Genomic DNA, 23,671 nt, shown 5'->3' on the forward strand with positions numbered 1-23,671 from the left:
CAGTGAAATATTAATCTCGACACGCTCTTATTTTTTGTAGCGCACAAAAATATTAATTCATAACATATTATATTTTATAATTATGCTTTTATTTTTTATCCCAAAAATTTTGCGATGCATAAAAATAATAATAATCAAATAATAATAATAGATATATACAAAAAAGAAAAGCACTTTCGTACTTTATTGATTTCTTAAAATTACGCAAACATATAATATAGGTACATGTATTATTTATGCTTGTTCCTTTTTTATAGGTGTCGGACACAACATAGAATCAGGGAAGGACTTTACAGTGGACGGGCTCTCGGGTTTCAGCAAAAAGAAGAAAAAAAAGCGTCGTCATAGGTGAGTCTCTGACAGAAATTTCAGCTTTTGTGTTTTCCATCTCGGAAGACTACATTAATTTAAAAACTCAATTCAATCACATTTTAATCACAAAAATATATCTGCGTTTATCGATTTGAAGTCGACAAACATTTTGTTTGACTTAAAAAATTTTTTTCATATAGATATACATATAATAATTATACTATAATATATATATATATATATATATATATAGTAAAATAAATTAGAGAGACTATATATATATATATATATATATATATATATATATATAGTCTCTCTAATTTATTTCTTTGTTTCGAAGAAACAGAATAGATTGCATTGATACAAAGTCTGATTTTATAGCATTCAACTAAAACTGGAAACATAGAAATAAAATATTATAAATGCTCGCTCATTCTATCATTATATATTGTACGATAACGATTATAGAAATTGAATCAGCTGCCGATGTAAAATCGAACGTCTGAATGTAATCGCACATTTTGCGGAAGATGATTACGCAGCGCTTTAACAAATCGAAAACTTAATTATACTTTTAGAATATAGCCATACAATTCTTGCCGTAATTACAGAGTCCATGTAATATATATATTCATGAAACATAGTAATATCTTCCATATTAGAGAGATTAATTATTTTAAAATAGTTTGTACAGATGTAATCGAATCATTGTAATAACAAGTGACATAAGGATTCATATATAAAATTATACTGTTATTAGTAGAAATATTATCAATAGTTCTTTCGTACTTAAGAAAATGAAATTATTTTAAAACAGAACAGACAAATTTAGAAACAAAATTTAACTATAGTCCGTACGGGGATGATAATAATTTTATATTTATTGTATATATATATTTTTTTTATTATATTATATTTTATTTTATTAGGAGAAAGCTATATCGGGTACCCCCGATAAAGTAAATATTGAAATTGCAATAAAGTTATCAAAAAAATGACAAAATTTTATTATTTAAAACTATGGTCCTTTGTCAACGATATACGCTAAACATTAATACAAATTTATCATTGTTTCATATCTTAACTTAAAGATTAAAAAAGTAATATTTGATACGATTTACAATACCGGTTTGTTAAATCGTACCTCGAACAATAAAATTAAAAAATTGTAAGAAAATTAAAGTTTTATTTCTTACAAAAGTTATCAATCTGCAACCAAATATATCTATAAGAATATTATGTTTTCATAATCATAAATTTTTTTGAAAAATTCAACAAAAATATTTTTTGTATAATAGAAAAAATATAAAGTATTATTTTAATACAATAATTATAAAATTTGTTATTTTCTTCATTTGTCCATCTAAATATAAAGAAAAAAGTTAATGCTTAAATAAAAAATTAATGTATTAAATTACATCAGAATACAATACAGAAAAAAGTTAGTATAGTACGTTTATCGAACTTCCATTGCTTTATCAAAATTTTTGCAAATTTGTGAATAAAAAAAAACAATTGTAAAACATTTTGCCTATTTTTAAACGTTTTGATAAATAAGATTTAAATAAGATCACCCCCAAAAAAATACTTTATAATAATAAATTTCACTGCTTATCTTTCCTAATGTGATAGCTTAAGCACGGGATGCCAAATATTATATAAAAGTCACAAAAAATACATTTACAAACTTTAACGTGGATCGTGTGAGAAGGAAATAAACATTGCAAGTGAGACCAACACTGCGATGCAACATTAATATTTTATAATATTTTAACTTTACTTAAGAAATACAGTAGAGATACGATTTATTTAGCATATACCTTCCCCTATTATGTTTTATATTGTATTTTATGTTACAAACAACTTTGAACACAGATTGCGATTTTTAAACATATTTTAATACTCCCAAGCGGTCTTTTCTTTAAGGATACTTTAATTTTAGATCGTAATTTTTATATAGACATACCTTTTAGCTTAATTATGACAAATACAGGTGCTATTTACACACAAAAACATTTTTTAATGTACAAAAATAAATTTCAAAATAGCTTATTGGCATCACGAGGATTCTATTCGAGGATTCGAAATCAATCTGGTAGAATTTGAAACGATTACGCGGCAATAATCTTTAAACAAGTGTACACAGAGAAAACCGAGGCAGAATTGTCGACGATTTTCGTGTGTCCGACTTAACAAGCCGATGATCGTCCGGGAAATGACTTTCAATTTCGAAGCTTTCGTTTCGGCCCACAAAGGCCAGATGCCAGCTCGTTCTCTGCGCAACCTACAATTTGTCGAATCGCAAGACTAATTGGACATCTTGCCGTCAAATTCGCTTCTCCGCGGTTTCTGTCGTATCACGTAGCCTACATATGCGCCTTCTGGCGCATGGATATTCATCTTTCATCAACTGTTCATCATATTGCGAGGTTATGCATCTTGCTTATAAAAAAAAGTGAATTATAATCATCGGTTACTGACTGGCTCATTTCTCATACGTACATCGTATCTACTCTATTGACCGAAAAACGTGTTTTTGTTTGTAATTAATCGAAAACCACAATGATAGGAATATGCTGGCAGCTACTTAAGAAAACTAGAATTAACAATTGTCAATTTTGCGCACTAATATTAAAAATAATAATGTAAAGTAGTATATTTTAGACGTTGTCACAATATTTGTTATAATAAATGAAGCACTAACTTCTCTAATCAAATAAGTGAGAAAATTTATTTAAGTACCTCTAATTAAATCTCTAAATACAGAATATATTGTAATACTTGTCACACGAGCTTTCTCGCAAGAATAGGGTAGATTTAAGGTAGAAGCGCTGTAATGGCATATAACTAGGTTCATGTGGTTGTTGCTCCAGGACGATCTTCACATCACAGCAACTGGAGGCGCTGGAGGCAGCCTTCAAGGAGGCCCATTATCCTGACGTCTATGCTCGCGAGATGCTAAGCTTGAGAACCGATTTACCTGAAGACAGGATACAGGTGAGCAAGAATTGAAACATTAATTCTTACGTAAAAATTTTATTTATTCTAATGAAACAGTTTACAAACTAACATTAAGGCGAAATTAAAACTAAAATAATAAATCGAAAAGGCTCTAATATATGTAAATACAAATTAGTTAAGTACAAAATATACTAACCTTTTTCATACCTAAATTCAAAATTAAAATGTCACTACTTGAAATTAAATTTCATTGGAATCGCTATTTAGAAAACATTTAAATATAACTAAATTTCTAGAAATTTAAACAATATTATATGCATGATCAAAGGCAAAACAAATTGAATAAATCATTATAATTAATAATCTATTTAAAAAATCATTGTTTTTTATGATATAATTCAACTTTTATATTATCATGTTCAATCTCTGATCTGTTTTTTTTATAAAATATAAACATAATTTAGAAAATTATGTATATAAAATTACAGTTTTAATGGGTTACATTTAACTATTTCATTTAAAAACATTTATATTTTAATAGTCAATTTTAATTGTCGCATTTTTTACAAACTACAAATCAAATCTTAACAGTATAAATAAAATATATAAATAAAATATAATATATAGAAATTACTGTTTCACACATACACACAAATATACGCACACGTGTACTACTATGATTTTAAAAACAATAATCTACAAAATGACCACGATTTTTCTTTACAAACTTTTGGGATTATCAACGCGATAATTCCAACTTTGGCAAAAAGTGACTTTGCAATAGACGACGTTTCGTCAAGGATAAAATATAACAGCAAACCAGAAGCCGCGATCATAAAAGAGAATTTTCCTAAGAGCTGACGGTTAGTTACGACGAGTCTATGGAATAGTAGGTTGAGATCAGTTTCTGCATGGTGGAACAAGATCTTCCTTTTTCACTCTTTTCCGGTGTCCCTCCCTTTATGTCTCTTTTCTGCTAGTTACGTTCTCGAATTCTGTCTTTCTTTCTCTTCCCTAACCGTTTTCTTCCCAAGAGATTTTTTCTTTCTCATCTGTATTCTCTTCTCAACTACTACACCAAACGAAACAATATACTCTCACGTATCTAATACAAACACATAAAAGATGCGTAAAATGCTCTGTATTTTTTATTTGGCCATTTTGTACGAACTCTCTTAAAACAATTTCACCATATAAATGATATTTAAGCTTAAGAAGATTATTGCAAATGCAAAAGTGTCTAAACATTGTCATTGTCTAAATAAATTTTTCTTTAGTATTATTGGCAATAAAACATTAAGAGTTCATAATTATTTCGATATAATTATATTTATAAAGATAGAAAAAAAACAACCGTTTTTATACAGTCTCCGAAAAATCATTGAAATATCAATTTCTATTTAAAAATATAATACGAGGAACGAGGTTATATAATACTTGTTATGATAATAATTTTTTACTACTCATAAAATCACATGAATATCATAAAAGTTACATCATCACAACACATCTGTTACTCTTTATATAAATATAATATTATATTAAGAATATTTTGTGAATGTTATTAAAAATATTATTTAAAAAATATATTTTTTTACAGGGTTACATTTTATTTTAGCATTTCTGAATATTTCTTCTAATGTTATTCTTACAATAAATGCTCAAATATTCCATCATTACACTTTACACCTTTTCCGACACATTTTTCATAACATATTTTGAAGCTAATTGTTATTTGTACAATTGAACAATGCAGTTTGCTCTTTTAAATTATCCACCGATACGAAAAAATGTCGAATATCATCAAATATTGACTTTTTGATTACTTCACTTAATACTTTTGTACGTAGAATAATGAAACGAATTGATTTATGTAAAAAATATAGTTGATTTAAAAAAAGTGCATTTGCAACCCAGACAACACAATGACGTATTAAAAATGTATTAAAAATATATTACTAGACATTAGATTGGTTTTCGGATTTGAACCGGACAAACTTTTTATTTATTTCTCAACATTTTATAAATATTTTAACTCACTTTATCAGAAAGAAACAACCTGTACTATATCGTACAAGAGACAAGGGATCCGCGGTGTTACCTCTGTATTTTAAAAGTGTTATATTTTTGAATAGTATTTATCCTAAATATATCACCATGATACATGCTATTTGCTTGCGAAATAGAAAAAAGAGGAAAAAAGGAAACGTCGAAAATCAATATTTAAAGTAGAATTCCAGCAGCCCGTAAACAGGTAATCTAGACAATACTCATCCGAGTAACTCAATACTAATTGAAAGATCACATCTAGAGGGCTACAATATTTGTTTTAGATACTAATCGATGTGAACCTACTGTAAGCAACAAAGAACTTTATTGTGTAGACTCTACGAAAATCACTTATTACTATCAGATTGTTCCTCCCTGATGAAGTAAGCTGAAATATTCACGAAACGTTGAAATCGAAAAGTTCAAACCTAAAAAGCATTCTAATATTCATGTATACCGCGAAAGCTTCAAATATCATACATATTGAACGTTTTATATACGTATTTAATACATTCAGATTAGAGTGTTAGATATATCTTTAAGACATTTTAAAGATGTTCAGTGTTACTTTCTATGGATAATGGAAAAGTGTTCATTTTAAGGACTAAGCAGATTAAAACTGGACCTGTTTCGAACATTGAACGTATTTTTAAAGTAGGTAGATGTAAGTAAAGTATTGTACATTCCTAGTATTTTATATAACATTAAAAAGTTACAAAAATATTGCAGACATTCTAAAGACATACGTATTTATTGAAATTTCGACCTAACTGGCCAGTACAATTTGATTTTAAAACACTGTGTTTCGACCCTTAGGTACGGGTCCTTTTCAAGTGTAACTGCACAATAAAAATATATACAATGATTAGGGTATGAAACAATAATTTACAAAGTTGTTAACGAAGAAATTTAAAATGTTATAAAAATATAAATAATAAAAATAATGTAATGTACCTGTCAAGATGTTGATTCGACATAGCAGTAAAATTACTAATGTTAAAACGGAGACAAGTAAGACATTCTAAAGAGATAAGCAAAAATTTGTTAGAACTGTGTTAATTCATTCTGTTTATATCCATGATACTTATTGGATATCCGACTATTTTAATCTTAATAATCGTTTTTTGCAAGTTTTATATCATTCTCAAATCTTAAATAGATAACACATTGTGCGTCGCATAAATGAAGGAATTAACGATTACTGAATACTGTTTCTTATAACATTTTCGAATCTTGCTATAAACATTTTTCATCAAATATTACAGTTACATGTTTTTATAATGTTTTTTCAATATTGCATTATACGACTTGTAAGATTATTACATTGCTGCAATGCAATTAAAATGTTTTGTACTGTATATACTTTGAACGTTTAATAATGGATAATGGATCTTAAAATGTTCATATTATATCTAAATGGACGTTTATATAGACTAAATAAAAACCAAAACTGGACATCCATTAGACATTCTGCTGTGCTGTCTGAGAACGGACAAAAGTATAGTGTCACAGAAAATTAGTCCTCAGTACGTCATGCAATATTTTCCTCTACCTTTTTTTCCCTATCTTCACTTATAAAATAACAGTATATCCCGTCCCAATTATATCCCAGAAACACCCATCCTGTAATAAAACAATTTGTCATATTAAATGACGCAGCAGTGTATTTCAAAAATTCGTTGAAAATCCGGGCTCTGTTCTCTACTATCGTAGACACAGAGGAAAAAGAAATCTCCAAGAGCACATAGAATGTTTGTGACGCCACGATCGCGCGTGCACGCGTATATATCGTACATCAAGATGCTCAAGTGGATTCGGTTAAGAGTCCCCTCGCGCACACCGCGCTCGTACATTCCCACCACCACTAACTTATCACGCTTGTCGATTCGCATCGTAGACTAGGGGAAATGGAGAGGAGGAAGGGCAACGAGTGCGTAGTGGGAGAAAATGGCCCGCGGGCCACGACTCGGACACGATTCTGTACATACGTGAATGAGTATACACACACATACGTATGCAATAAACCTGCACGCGGCAGTCGGTGATTATATTTTGATATAATTCGAGGTACAAGAGAGAACGAGAGAGGGCGGCCGCGCCGCGAACGTTGGGGGTAGTGGCTGATGGGCCAAGTAGGATGAAAGCTGGGTAGGAGGGGAGGATTGGAGAGTCGTAACGGCACACGGGGTTGTCGAGGCTGCCTGAAGCGTGCAGGCGCGTACACACAGAGCACACCGTGGAACGACAAAGCGGCCATTACAGGATGGGTGCGGTCCCGCGGGCCAATCAGAGAGTGGTGCCGGGGACCGGCCGGCCAATCAGGACGCGCTTTCTACCCGTCTTTTGTTTCTAAATTTGCTCGCGCGACGGGGACACAATATAACGAGGCGCGAGACAGAAAGAGGAGCTGATAATCGTTAACGGGGATATTTTTGCTCGGGGAGAGAGAGAGAGAGAGAGCGGCGTCTTTCGCCCCTTTTCCCTCCTCTCATCGCTCAACCCTCATCCCTGCCTGCCTCGCGTGTTTTGCTCTTTATTCTCGAACCTGTTTTTGTCTCTCTCTCTCTTGGAAACTGAATTTACGAGTCACTTAGACGCCACAGCGTCTTTCATACATTATCTGAATTTTGAAGTTTTCCAACTCTTTAGATAAAGAGAGAGATATCTCGCATACAAAAAGAATGTTAAATTAATTTAAAACTCGCAGATTATGTTTCAAGAATTTATAAGCTTATTTTTTTGTTAAAATGGTTTCTTTATTTAGTGTCTTACGTCTTTTATATATAAAAGGACTGATCTTTTTTAATATTGATTAGATTTACAATGTTTTTATCTTTTATCTTTCTGGTAATGACATTTATATATTTTTATTTTGTTTTTTTTTATATTTATAATATTATTATCTGTATTATACATTTATCTTATATACATCTTATTACATTTATTATTTAACTATATTTATTCACATTTGTACTTTTTCTTATTTCTTTATAATATATTATTATTTTGTTTTGAATTTACATGTCAATTTACATTTGATTTGTACATATTTAAAAGTTTTTAAGAAGTAGTTGACACACACACACACACACACACACACTCTCTCTCTCTCTCTCTCTCTCTCTCTCTCTAAAATATAATTGGCTTAAGAGATTTTCAAATAAAAATGCATGTTCCGACATTGAAAAAACAATGAATAAAAAATGTTTTAGTCTAAGTAAAATATTTGAGTAAGACAAAATTTATATTTAATATGTTCAAAATTTTTTAAATTTTCTATCCAATTTTCAATTATACAAGAAATAAAAAAAACTCATTTTCGCGTTGATAAGCTTATATTTATTCGATAATTTGACAATCTTTTATCTATTAGATTACCCCTTAGATTACCGTTTAATTTGAACACATCAAATTGTTGTTTTATAAAATTAATGAAATTTTCACATGCATTAACTTAATCTCTGGATCGATTAATTAGTTATATGTTTATTGAATTTTACAAATAGTTAATTATTGATATTTATATAGATTGTATAAATATAGAAAATAAATGTATAATGTTAATGGAAATTGCTTTAATATAAACATTTATTACTTGTAAATTGTATGTAAAATTATTAAAAGTAGTTTTAAAAATTAGTAAAAATAAATTAATTAGTTTAGATTATAAATTAAAATAAAAAATTAAGGTAAAAAGTATAAATATATAAAATAAGAAAATAAACTAATAAATACAAAAAATCAACTAATATTGAATACATTTTAATATTGACATTTTTTATTTCAAAACAACAAATGTTACAAATGTAAAATCTTAACATTTTTATGAGAATTTTAAAGTCAAATAAAAATTTTTTTATATATGTGTATATATATATATGTATATGTATACATATATATATATTATATATATTATATGTATATGTATATTATATTGTATATATTATTGTACACATTGTATACTATCTATTGCATATAATAAAAAAGAGTATTTCAAATTACAATGTAACAAAATTAAAAGTTAGATGATTTACAAGAAGATAATAATTCACGAATAATAATAATGATGCACAATTAATAGAATAATTAAATTAATTAATTATTTCTGACTGATTGATTGACAACAAGCCTAAACCTTGTTTTATAACTTGTAAAGGCCAATTAATAAAGTTTTATTTGATAATTATTACAAGCATTTGGCATTTAACCATAATATAAAATATATTTTGTTTTCTATATAAGCTCATATAAAAAATTTATATGTATTTATATTCAATATCTCTGCGAAAGTAAACATTATACGTTTAGAAATTCAAAATCATATAACAATATCTAGGTGTAATAATATCTGAGTGATATATAATCGTAATGCCTCCTCGCCAATTAGTTTAATTGATTGTATGAAATGATTTCGAAATTCATACTTCGTATATGATTGTAAGCAATGTAATTTTGTACTGTTACCGAATTCTGCAAAGTGTGTTTTTCGATCATATCGATCATCATTCCTATTATTATAATTACAATAAGACTTAATACAGCTTTGTCTACGTTTTTGCCAATGTTGCTCCCACATTAAACTTACAATACCAAAGAAAAATAGCAGCTGAAACCTCCTACAGCGAAGTTAATCGAAATGTCCTCACCAGACTGTCGCACTGCTTCTTTGTAATCGGCAAAGAGAACTTTATGCGCGAAATACTATTATAGAACAAAATAAATTTGTAAAAATTTTTTGAAGATTGTAATTGTAATAATAAGATTTTCAGTACACATTTAAGATTATAATTTTGATTTAAAAATATTTAACAAACTCGAAATAGATTTATAATTTAAAATAAAAGAATCATATATTTTATTTTTATTTAATATTTTTGGACATTAAAGTGAATTTTTGATGTGATATTCTTATAATGCAATTATATATTTATGTATTAATACAATATAAATATATATTTTATGTATTAATATAATTTATTTTTAAAAAATATTTCTTTCTTTTCAGTAGTATCTTATAAAAATATGGGAATAACATATAAAGCAATTAAAACAACTAAAGAAAGAGAAAGAAGGAACATTGACTATTTTTTTGACAATACAATATGAGCAAGAGATATTTTAACGGTATAATAATATAATAGTATATAAAACTAAATGAGTATACAATTTTTTAATAAAAATGCTATCCTGTGCTTAGTGTAATATTATATGTACGTCTATATTTGCATAAATTTAAATTGTTTACAAAGAAAAATATGAGAAAAACTTTTTCTTCATAATTTTATATTGGGGTGCGTAACACCATATTATATTATTATAGAGGAAAATGCATTTAAAATGCTTGAAATTTCTGATGTACAACCAATTTCCCTGCAAATGACATGAGGGAAGTGACTCTTTATAGCGATAGTATTCGCAATCTGACTGCGTCTGATTGGTAAAATCGCATAACAAACGGACATAATTTCAGCGATCCCGTGGTTACAGAGAGCGCGCGCGTAAATTGCACCCTGTCTTTCTCTATCAGTTCCTTTGGCGCGATCGATATACGCAGGAAGGGTCCGACGTTACAGAATGATTTGAATTAAATTATGACAAGAATGAGTGTGGAGTTATTATGCGATTAGAATCGACCATTACGAGAAAATGAATCGGCTAATATTTTATTTCACTGTCTCGTCATTTCTCGCAATATATTTTGTAGGTATCTATCGTACTTTTTTGTGAAAGAACAGAATTGAGCAAATTTATAGATTATGCAAAAAAGTAAAGACTGAATTTTTATACAAATTATTTTTTATTTAGATAAAAACTTGTATTTGAAAATTCACTTTATTATACACATATATGTATATATATTTATTACTATACATATATAGGTACATATATATATATATATATATATGTACCTATATATAGTAATAAATATATATACATATATGTGTATAATAAAGTGAATTTTCAAATACAAGTTTTTATATTATGATATATATATATATATATATATATATATATATTCTATTTTTTATGTATATTTACTACATATATATTCACTTTATGTAACTTTTTTTCAAAGTTTTAACAAAAGGGAAAAAATTCGCGAATTTCTCCGTTATTTTTACTTATTTGTAAAAAGTTCACGAGTTAAAAAAATTCAGTCACTATATTATACTATAGAGCAAAGATTCAGTTTTAAGAATCCATTCTTGAAATTGCTGTACAATGATATTTAACGGAGTTAAATGAACGATTAAAGTAAAAATGACATTTTCTTTTTAATTTACAATAGCTTGATAAGGAAAGATCAAAATTTAAATTAAGAAAAATGATTTTACAGGGAAAACTTCAAGCTTTAACGTGAAAATGTCAAAATTTTTTTTCAAATCTTTTTGTGTTATGCGACATGTCTACAAAATGAAAAAAAATTTTCCATTTTGTTATGTTCGTCGTTTTCTGTATATAAAAAAATATCAGAATTGAAGAAAATGAAAAAAGCTATATAAACTTTTGAAAGTGGCGATTCTAAGCTTTAAAATCCTTTTTTAAAATTTAAATTATCATTTTTCGAGACAAAGTTACAGCTATTTAAAGTCTGCCTATTTTTTTGAACCATTTTTTGATCTCTTAATTATTTTGAGGATTTTGATTTTGTATAATAATTTAGTAATCAACTAAATATATTTTTATACACACATTCACAGATTAAAGTTAAATAATATATGTATTTTTCGCGTCGATAATTTCTTATAATATTTAAATAAAATCACGCATTATACGTGCGTGCGTATTATTTTTAACATTTATTGACCTTGTCATCGCATCGCAGAACTGATAATCTAAAGAGACTGCGAAACCATTGTACGATCTCTTTCGGAAGGACAATATGACGGTGTTGGTGATGATATCTGAATGATCTATTACGCATAACAAGATCGTAAACTCGTGAAAAGGAAGGCGACGCGCACAGAATTATGCTAGTGTTCCGCCATAAGCGGCCCATTAGCGAAGAATTTTGATGCGATTCACACAATCGTCACGCATCCGCTGACCGAAGAAAGCAGAAGGATGGAAAGTCGTCTTCGAGAGTAGGAGGAGAGAAAAAAAATTTATTTCAAGTAGCGGAGCGAGAGCGGCTTGCGATACGCAAGTCATCCACAGAGCTTTCGAGGGTTCTCACTCGGGGTTTCACGTGAGCTCTCTGACAAAAGTGAGTTTCTCTGAAGGAATCCCCCCTTCCTGACAACAAGGCCCCATTGTCAAGGCCCCGTTCGCGCTCGGGCGCCATTGAAGATTCGTTAGAACAGCACGCCAGGTAAGAGGCGCGAGTCGCTTCTCCGACAAGATGTTCGATATTTCCTTCTCATTCTGCAAGATTACTTGCCACGTTCTACGATTTCGTATCACTCTTTAATAATTAACAGTTCTGTCTAAAACACGTAGTGGTTCTGTACTGTTTCAGTCCTTAAAAAGAGTCAATCTTAAAAATTTTTGAATACAATTTATAGTCTTGGAAGTCTCGTTCTTCTCTTTTTAGTCTTAATATTATTATATAATATTATTTAATTTTGTGTGTATATTAGACTATTTTCACTATTACACTATATTACATTATATTACACTATTTTTCTATATATTAAAGAAGCATATTTGTGTTTCAAAGAGAATAAATTAAGAAAGATAAATAACATAGAAACAGTTTTCTGGCAAATTAATGTGATTTAAAATATATATCTTATTACAATAAAGTTATATTATAAATAAAGATTTATATAAATACATAATTTTATTAAATTTGATTTAAAATAAATTTCTATTTTATATGATTAATTTCTAATATTTTGCTATAATTTTATTATCGTGACATTATTAAAATATTAAAATAATATCTGAATTTTTTAAATTATAGATATATATTGTATATGTACATATATGTACATTATTAAAATATATAAAGGAAAATATGTTAAATCGTACTCTAAGGTAAATATTAAAATTGCAATAAAACTATCAAGGAAATGACTGAAACTATGCTTCTTTATCAACAATACGCTAAACATTAATACAAATGTATCATTGCTTCATATCGTAAATTAAAAAAGAAAAAGTAGCATTTGAATTTACAATACCGATTTGCCAATTTACCCATGAGTTTTTAAATCGTACCTCTAACAATAAAATTAAAAAATAGTAACAAAAATAAAGTTTTATTTTCTACAAAAATTTCTCAGTCTGCAACAAAACATATCTATAAGAATGTCATATTTATAATCATAAATTCTCTTCAAAAATTTAACAAACATGCTTTTTGTATAATACAAAAATATAAAAAAATTACCTCAATATAATTATATTTGATAATAGTTTCATCAGTTATCCATCTAAATATAAAAAACGATGCCTAAGTAAAAAATAAATTTAATAAATCGCACTAGTACAATATATATAGGAAAAAATTAATAGTTTATTTTACCGAACTTCCATTGTTTTGTCGAATTTGTGAATAAAAAATAAATAATCTTAAATTATTTTGCCGATTTTTCAACGCTTTAATATGCAGAATTAAATAAGATTACAAAATGCTTTAATAATAAGTTTAATTGCTTATTTTTCTCAATTGCTTAAGCATAGAATACTGAATATTACATAAAAATCACAAAAAAAATAAATTTATAAACTTTATTCATTAACGGATCGTTTGCGAAGAAAACAAATATCGCGGCATTCAAGTGAAGATAGTTACGCGTGATATAGCAACATTAACATCTTAAAATATTTTAATTCTGTTTAAGAAATACAGTAGAGATACGATTTACCAAACAGTACAATTCAGCATACTTTTCCCTATATATATTTTTAATTAATATTCATGGAATAATCTAAAATCCATCACTATCCTAATCAATTTCTGCAATTGCCGTCGCAATAGCAAAAATTAAAGCCAATTGTGTATGTGTATAATACAATAAGAAAAATTGATGAGCTAGCAAGTATTAATGTGTTAAATAATAATTTAAAGCAACATTTTATCAGGTTTTTCTTTTAACATAGCTCGCATTAAAACTCAATGTCACGCGTCTCGCAAACACACGATATCTCCCAACTCCGGAAAAACAACCGAATGTGCAATCTACAAAATGGCGGCTCGAGCTAGCACTTGCGAAGGCAAAGCGAGGGACATCGCTCGTAAAACGGCTTGTTCAAATTCAGTTCCGTCGAAGGAAGATCTCCCTTTTGGTATGTAGCTTCTGTCGAAGCGCGTTTGTTGCGGCTGCAACTACTGCATTATTTGTAAGATTGAGCCAAAGCTAACCCTAAAGCGAAGAAGTCGTTGCGCCGCTACTACAGTTCTTCTACAACAACCATTTCTATGAAGAATCAATATATTGAAATAACAAATATCTCCAGGCACATTCGTAAATTCTCTTAGTGACAATAAAATTGCAAATCTTTGCAATGCCAGATTTCTATAGCAAACATTTGTTTATTGTATACTTATAAATATTCTTATATGATGAATTGCGTGGAAAAGTAATACAATTTCTTGATTTATAATCGAATTATATAGAATTATAAAATTAACATTTTTTAAAAATAAATCGAATTTATGGTACGCGCTTATATTGAATGTACAATTAATAACATATCATATTATTATCTTGTTTCTAATTCTTAAATGTGCTTCAATGTTCGTATATTTTAGAATTATTTAACACTTGAAATTTTTATAACATAATTTTTCAATCATTATTATAATTTTTATATAAAAATTTGTTCTAAAAGGATAAGTTTCTAAAAAATATATTGTAAGAAACATTTTTATGCATCATATAAAGAACTTTTAAAAATACACGCTAGAAAACTTCAGTTTTCTATAATCTTTTGCAACATTTTTTTATGAACAACAAAATCGTATTTTTCGATATATCTCATTCACATTCAAAATGACAGAACCGAGAGACGAAAACTCATTGGAAGATACATAATTCCTCAGATTGACGTAACGAGTAATCGAATTACGTCCACACTACTAAGTCTTCTCCCTTCTCTTCTTTCTCTTTCCTCTTCTGCTGCTTATCTTTCTCTATTTTAACTTCTTCGATTTTCTATCCACAACGTAACTGCGAGATTCTTCGTCTAGTCCTGAACTTTACAGAGAGACTCTTACAAAGGATTCGCGCTAAGGAAGGGTAATGGCGCGGAAACGGCTCAAATGACCCGCGAATTTTCAGCAGACAGACAAGGATTTCCTACTCGTGTTTATGTTTAGTAGGCATCCGCAATCATAAGTCGCGGAAAATTATGCCGGGATATTACCATTCATACGGGAAATTTATGGTAATTTGTGCGAATCTGCTCTTTCTCTATCATAGGTATTGCACGACATCTTCAGAAATGATGGCTTATACGATTTTCTACAAAGATCGCTAATGCTAGTATTACGTTTTTACTCTGTATTTTATATTTTCTCTATCTCTTCTATGACTATTATCTTTATTATCCGTTTATCTTTATCTATAATTCGTTACTTTTTTTTTAACAAAAGTTTTTGAGGCATAAAATTTGTTACATAAAGTCTCATATAATTGCATTCAAATTATTTTATTGTATAAATAAATCTTAGAAATTGTATTGTTTTTATATTTGCTGCTTCATTAAATTTTTTAATTATATATTATGTTGATATATTAATTTATATATATATATATATATGTTTACATATATTATGCTGATATGAGAATCATTATTATCAAATTACATTTCGGATTATTAATTGTAAACAATCGTCCGTGCAAAATTAGTTATTATTTTAATGCAAACAAATAAACACTGGAAGTCTCTATATTTCTCGAAAAATTCTTTCTACGGTTGTGAGAGAGCACACCGTGACAGGTAGATCCTGATGAGATTAAGAACCTCATAAGGATTCGAATTCGGATATCTAGAGAAGACGTCAACATCTCTAAAGATACGTCTACGGCTAAGTAAATAACACTGAGACCTGAAATTAGCTATTCCCGACTGAGTAAAATAAATATTTTTACATCGGGTCTTTGTTGAAGGATTATGAAAATTTTTCAAAGCTGAATATATCTCATTATTCGACGCTCGTGTGGCCTGACTGCTTCAAATTCATAAATAGGATTTGTGACAAGTTCCCTTTCCATTGTAATTTGACATTATCTTTCAGAAAAAAAAATTCTTTTGAATTGATGTTAGTTTTCTTATAATTTTACATTGCACATTTTATACACACTACGTAGAGCTATTTTTTATCTAATTAAGAATTTGAATAAAAAACGGCGGTAAATATATAGTTTTATCCTTTCTTTATTAAATGCATTTTTATTTTTACATAATTTATTTAGTTTATTTCGCGAACAGGTAGATTTTTTGAGAACATAAAACATCTGTCATACATATAATTGATTATATATATAATAAGACTTTTAGACATTTAAAAATTGAAATAACAATAATAAAAACTTATTAAAAGAATGCGAAAAACTGTTAATGTAATTAACATATAATGATCTAAGAAAAATTATATAAAATATACTATAATAAATTATTTAAAAATATTAAAAGATTGTATAAATATTATAATTTATGACAAAAATTTTAATATATCAAAATTAAGAGTGGAGCGCCGCAATTATTTACAAAAGTAATTACAGAAACTATTTCAAATAGATTGATATATAAAAAAAGGTACACTGGAGAGACATATTTATTTTATTTAATATTTTTTTTAAAATAGAGAAATTACACTCTCTATTTATAACTCACAAAAAATCCTAAAGGAATCAGTGCACATTTAATATGTACAAATTATAAGTGACAAAATATATAACATGCATACGATAACGTAATGACATCCAGGGAATTTTCGGCACCGTTGACCGATTATTGATTTTATCTCTTGGATGTCTGCAACACCGACGCATGTAACAGACATGCTGTGTCTGTATGCGTGTATATGTGGACGCGCATGATACCGAGGGGTTGACAAAGCTACGAATGCAGTAAATACTCGAGGGTGTAGTATCCTCGGATCACACACGGTGACGCGCACAAGAACGTGCAGAAAAACGGCTCCTAAATTGATTACGTCTAAAATCTGACAAAAGGCTCTCGCGTGCTTTTCAATTCATCGCTGAAAGATCTTTACAATAATAAGCGCGGCCAACGACATGTTCGCGAAAATACAATTTGTGGAAAAGATTTCGTACGCTTCCTTTTTCTATACTCGTTCACTTTTTGCTTATTGAATTTTTCATACTCGCATTTTATATATACATATATATATTTTTTATATTTTATAATTTTTTATATTATACCTATATACATATATATATGTATATTTATATGCTATTATTTTTTTCCTTCCTCTAGCTAAGCAAATCGCTTTCTTTGCACAAATTAATTTATAATGATTTATTTGCCATATTTATAACACAATAGTAAAACATGAATTTTTGAACAATACGCAATAACTTATTGAATAATCTTTTTTAGTTGCAAAACTTCCAATTCACAATATGTTAATTACTACTCATGTAAATGCCTGTAACATATTATACGTTACATTATTTTATGAGATATAAATGACAAAAAGTTTAATTTAATTAGAGAGGAACATAAAATAATGCAGTGAAATCATATTTATAATAAAATTGTGGTAAAATGTAATAAAATTTATTACATAATGATTCCGATTGATTATTTGATAATTTTATATCAAATAATAAAAACATATTTGCATGAGTTTGAAAATATTTGCTTTATTTGTTTTAAAACATTTAATAATTTGTAAATATTTAAAAAATAAATATTTTTAGATGTTTAAATACATGCATTCAAATTTGCAATTTATAATATTAAAAAGTATCTTTATTTTTTGCAATTATCTAGATACACATCTGTGTATACATATGAAAATTTTTATAATACAATTGGATTGATAATTCTAAAAGCATAAAAAAATAATATTTGAGTGTTATACCAATATTTGTCTTCATGTTTTTTATAATAAAGTGTAGTACATTACGTTAATATATATAAATTTATTTATATACATACTTGAGATACTTACAAGGGAACCTTTGCATATTCACAAAATTGATTTTGATAAAACTTTACACACATGTAGGGGAGATAAATTTAAAAATTTTTAGTCACAGCCTAAGAACAATTGAAAGGAATGAAACTACATATTTCTTATATGGAGAGCAACTTTTCGCTTTTTTTTATATATCTCGAAAAGGGTTCGAAATATCAAAAAATGTTTTATATACAAAAGTTGTAAGAGCACCTATATTTAATTATATTAATAATTATATTAATTTTAAAAACTTAATTTCTTTAAAAGATAAAATGTTTTTAATATTTGTTTAAAATATTATTAATGTAGTTAAAGGTATTATCATAAAACTTATATACTTTTTAAAATACGCTCTACATATAAAAGGTAATTTCATTCCTTAGAAACATTTTTAGACAACTGAAAATTGCTAAATTCTATTTATCGCTCTTATATGTGCGTAAAATTTTAGCAAAATCAAAATTTTCAAATTCGCGATATTTTCTTGTTAGAATATACATTGAACCATATAGAAAAATAAGATGAAGATGTTTCGTCAAGTCAATATCTACAGAATTACAAATATACGATAAGAATATTATTATATTGCACGCAGACCTGTATTTTGCCTTCTCTGAATTATATTTAATTACGATTCTGTTCGCTGCACACAAAAGTGCCTGCGAGGCTGACCGAAATCAAATTAAAAGCGAATTAGAGGATATACGCGCGCATGATTCAACGCTTAAGCATTCCCATGACGAAGTGGTCATAATCTCTGGACGCATATAGAGAGGAGCGAAACTATCGTTCGCACACATAAAGTCAGGGCATCTCGTCACCCTCGCGTCTAATATATATATATCGTAGACCGAGCAGCCCCCGTAATAGGGTTGCGGCCGTCGGTGACGTCGGGCTCATGAATTTTCTATCCGTTCGTTGTCGAAATGATTAAATGATCCTCGGGTGGAGAGAAGGGTGCCCTTTTTGACTTCTGCGTGTTTAGCGGCAGCAACGGTGACAAGTGGCATTCACATCCTCTTCCTATAATGTGATCATTTATTATTTATATTAATTGACGACCCTTACACGTTCGCGTCGAAAAATTGCCGAGCAAGTTGCATCGCGCGCGCTTATTTCTCACGTCGGCCATTTTAATGCGTCGCTCATCTGTTTCCGAGCAAATTCTTGTAATAATTATCTTTGCCACAAAGCTCAACAAACGTTATAGTAATTAGTAATTAGGATTATTTAAATAAGTAATAACAAATTTTATGTTAATATTTCTAACATATAGAGAAAAGTATGCTAAATCGTATCTCCTAAGATAAATATTAAAATTGCAATAAAACTATCAAAAAATGATAAATATTTTTATTTATTTGAAATTATAGTTTCTTATTAACAATACATTCTTGTAATAATTATCTTTGCCACAAAGCTCAAACGTTGGTAATTAGTAAAATTATTTAAATAAGTAATAACAAATTTTATGTTAATATTTCTAACATATAAAAAAAGTATGCTAAGTCGTATCCCCTAAAATAAATATTGAAATTGTAATAATTAACACTATCAAAGAAATGATAATTTTTTATTTATTTTTGAAATTAGAGTTATTTATTAATAATATACACTAAACATTAACATCATTGGTTTATATCGTAAATTAGAAAGTATTTGGTACACTTTATAATACCGATTTGCTAAATTGTACTCATGAGTTTTTAATACTCTAACAAAATTTATAAATTGTAATAAAAATTAAGTATTATTTTCTACAAAAAATTTTTAGCCTGCAACAAAACATATTTATAAGAATACTTATAATTATAAATTTTCGTCAAAAATTTAACAAAAATATTTTTTGTATTACAACAATAAAAATAAATATTAGTTCAATGTAATTATAAAATTGCAAAATATTTTTTTTAGTTGTCCATTAAAATATAAAAAAAAACTAATACCTAAAAAATAAAAAAATTAATTTAGTAAATCGTATCAGTACGATATAGAAAACAGTTAGTGGTATGTTTTACCGAACTTTCATTGTTTTGTTGTAAATAAAAAAATAATCTTGAAAGATTTTGCCGACTTTTCAACGCTTCCATATACAAGATTAATCAAAATTTAAAAAATGCTTTAATAATAAGCTTTAATAATCACTTTTCTTTCTCAATGTGATAGCTTAGATATGGGGTGCCAAACATTACATAAAAATCACACAAAATGAGCATTATTCATCAACGGATCACTTAAAAAAGAAATTAACATTGCGGCATTTGAATGAAGCTAACTACGACACAACAGCGTTAACACCTTAAAATATTTTAACTCTGTTTAAAAAATATAGTAGAGATACAATTTAACTTTCTTTCCCCTGTATAATTTAAATTTCCACCATCATAGACACATATATAAGATTGTAACTATATATAAATAAATACGTATGTGTATTATTAGATACATATATTAAGTATTGAATAATATTTATTTTGTTTCATATATATTCACTCATAGTTATGTTTAATTGATTTATTACATATTTTTATATAAATTAAAGTACTTACTTTTATTTATCACAAAAATATAAATTTTAGTTATTTAATTCATATACTTTTTAATATATATAATAAACAACTAATAAAACAAACATTAATTTATAAAATAGTATTGCAAAAATAATATTATATATAATGTGCTTTAAGATATATTTATTGCAGTTGATTGTTCAACAGTATTTTTTAGAAACATAAAACATGTTCTACCTTTACGGTCATTAAATTTAGCTTATATAAATATTTTATTTTACGATGCACACATACGATTATTATATATCATACACATCATACACATATATAAAAATCCGGTTGTAAGAAATTTGAATGTGTATTATGTTATTTTATTCTTATATATAAATACATATACTCTTATTTTACCGTTAAAAATAAGCTCCAAAATATTTTAATATATAATATCTTTAAATTAATAAAAATAAATCGAATTTATTTTTATTAGTTTTAAAGTTTTTAACTTGCATTTTAATAGTTTGTAGTACCTAAAATTTATATCATATAGAATAATCTAATAAATAAAAATCTTGGTTTTAAAATATTATAATTCTTTTTTATTGAGAAATTTTTCTGATATTAGATGATAATTGAGGCAACACTTATAAAAAAACTAAAAAAAATAAAACTGTAATTTGAAAAAGTAAAGAGGAAGGGGATATACACTCAATTAATTAATAAAAATGTTTAACATACATGTCTTGTTAACATGTCATTAAATACAATATTATCAAATGCAAAGTATTAAAATATTATTCAACAAAATATTAAAATTATTATTTTATTATTATATATACATATATATACGTTGAGAAGTAACGCGTTAATTATCGCCATTATCGTTAGTTACTTTATTCGGTAACTATAACGGTAACAGTGTTACAAATATCCTCTGTAACGGAAAAAGTAATCAGTTACTTTAATTGTTATTTTTTAAACCTTACACGACATTGATTATAATTTCCATGCAAACAAACACATATAAAGAGCATTAATATCTTTTAGAAATTAATAAAAATTAATAAAAATTAATAATCTCAATAAAATTTAATAATTTATATTTTAAGCCAGGTTATAAAACTTTTGTAGAACTTTTGCATATTAAAAACGAATTAAAAACTCATAAATTAGCGTTTCTTGATTTTAAATAAATTTAAAATTTTTATAAAAATTCTAGCTATATTAACAAATTATCTATTAGAAGAAAAAACTAAGAAAATACTATTTCTATATTTACAACTTACAGAAATAAATGTTGTGCTGTTTTTGAAATATGTATTTTTTGATACGGATAAATTAATATTCAAAGTTATTATTAAATATGTTTTATATTGCTAACAATATCAATATATTAAAATCATATTATTATGTTGTTATATTTTAATATAAACAAGATGCTTAAAAGAATATCAATTTTTATATATTATATATGTGTATATACAATATATATATATATATATATATATATATATATATATAAAATTATGTAAGAGTAACGGAAAACGACTCGTTACTTTCCGAGTAACGATTGCAGTAATGAGTTACTTTTTTAAAATTTAGTAACGAATAACGCTAACGAGCTACTTTTAAAAATCGGTAACGAGTAATGGTAACGAATTTTACTTTCATAAAATAACTTTTTCTCAATCCTGTATGTAATCTTAGTAAAGCAAGAAATTGATATTTTTTTACGATATCAACCATCTTATATTGTTCAACATAACATTACACTGAAGTCTATTTTAAGACTGCTTATAGAGTTTAAGACCGATTGGTCGTATGCGATGACAAATCTTCCAAATCGTTCTCGTAGAACTCGCGCGAGGGAGATATCTTGGTGATTTTTAGGACGAAGGCTTGCCGCCGGTCGTAAAACCACCGACAAACAAAGCGGTGATTTCCGGATGGGCGCGTTTCACCCCAAAAATTGACCAATAATGCACATCGCGGAGTATCCATCGAACCTCCGCTGCGTACCGGGTGGCAAATAAATAAGGGTATACCCGGTGAAAATCGGGGAATGCGAATCGCCGGAATATCCGGTAGTTTGGGCGTTGCGCTACTGTCAGCAGAACCGCTTATAAATTCTAATAATCTCCATGGTCGGAGGAAAACACAGTGAATCGGTGGGGAATTGGAAGAGAGGTTAGGCGGAGAGGAGAGGAATCACGACGACTTTGAACAAGGGAATGCGCTGCTGGTAGCAGATATAAATCTCGCTTAACCGAATTAAGTTAGAAGCATGGACCCAAGTTTTGCCACGCCCACACCGCCGATGAAACGCTATCGAAACCGAGTCTGCAATAGTGAAAATAGAGAACATGAGAGAGAAACAAAAGCATGACTGCGACTTGCTATATATACTAGAAAGAAAAATCAGTAATGAGACAAATATCGTGTACAAAAATATCAATTAGACAAATACATTTTATTTGAAAAATTAGGTTTGTATTTTATATATTATTTGTTCAGTATAAGTTGAAATATGAATAATATGTCAAAAATTGTTCATGAAAAATCAGCACCATTACTCAAGACGAAGAGTTTCGTCTATTTCTCTTCGGAAATATTTAATTTTATATAGGAGAAAATATGCTAAATCGTACCTGTACTGGATTTCTTAAACAAAGTTAAAATATTTTAAGATGTTAACGCTGTTGTATCGCAACTAGCCTTACTCGAATGTCGCAATATTTGT

The 23,671-nt window shown here is 27.7% G+C and overlaps 1 protein-coding gene across 2 annotated transcripts in view; it reads left to right on the forward strand.

The window, feature by feature from the left end:
- Positions 1–23,671, forward strand: part of LOC114946356 (uncharacterized) — a 91,681-nt gene that overhangs the window by 54,873 nt on the left and 13,137 nt on the right. For both annotated transcript variants that reach the window (XM_029322806.2, XM_029322808.2), the window contains exons 3-4: positions 258–348; positions 3,186–3,309. In XM_029322806.2, coding sequence (XP_029178639.1) covers positions 258–348; positions 3,186–3,309 — 215 coding nt within the window. The remainder of the gene's footprint in view (positions 1–257; positions 349–3,185; positions 3,310–23,671) is intronic.

Source organism: Nylanderia fulva, unplaced genomic scaffold (assembly GCF_048542155.1).
Source record: "Nylanderia fulva isolate GAGA-0341 unplaced genomic scaffold, ASM4854215v1 Scaffold61, whole genome shotgun sequence".
Classification (NCBI taxonomy): Eukaryota; Metazoa; Arthropoda; class Insecta; order Hymenoptera; family Formicidae; genus Nylanderia; species Nylanderia fulva.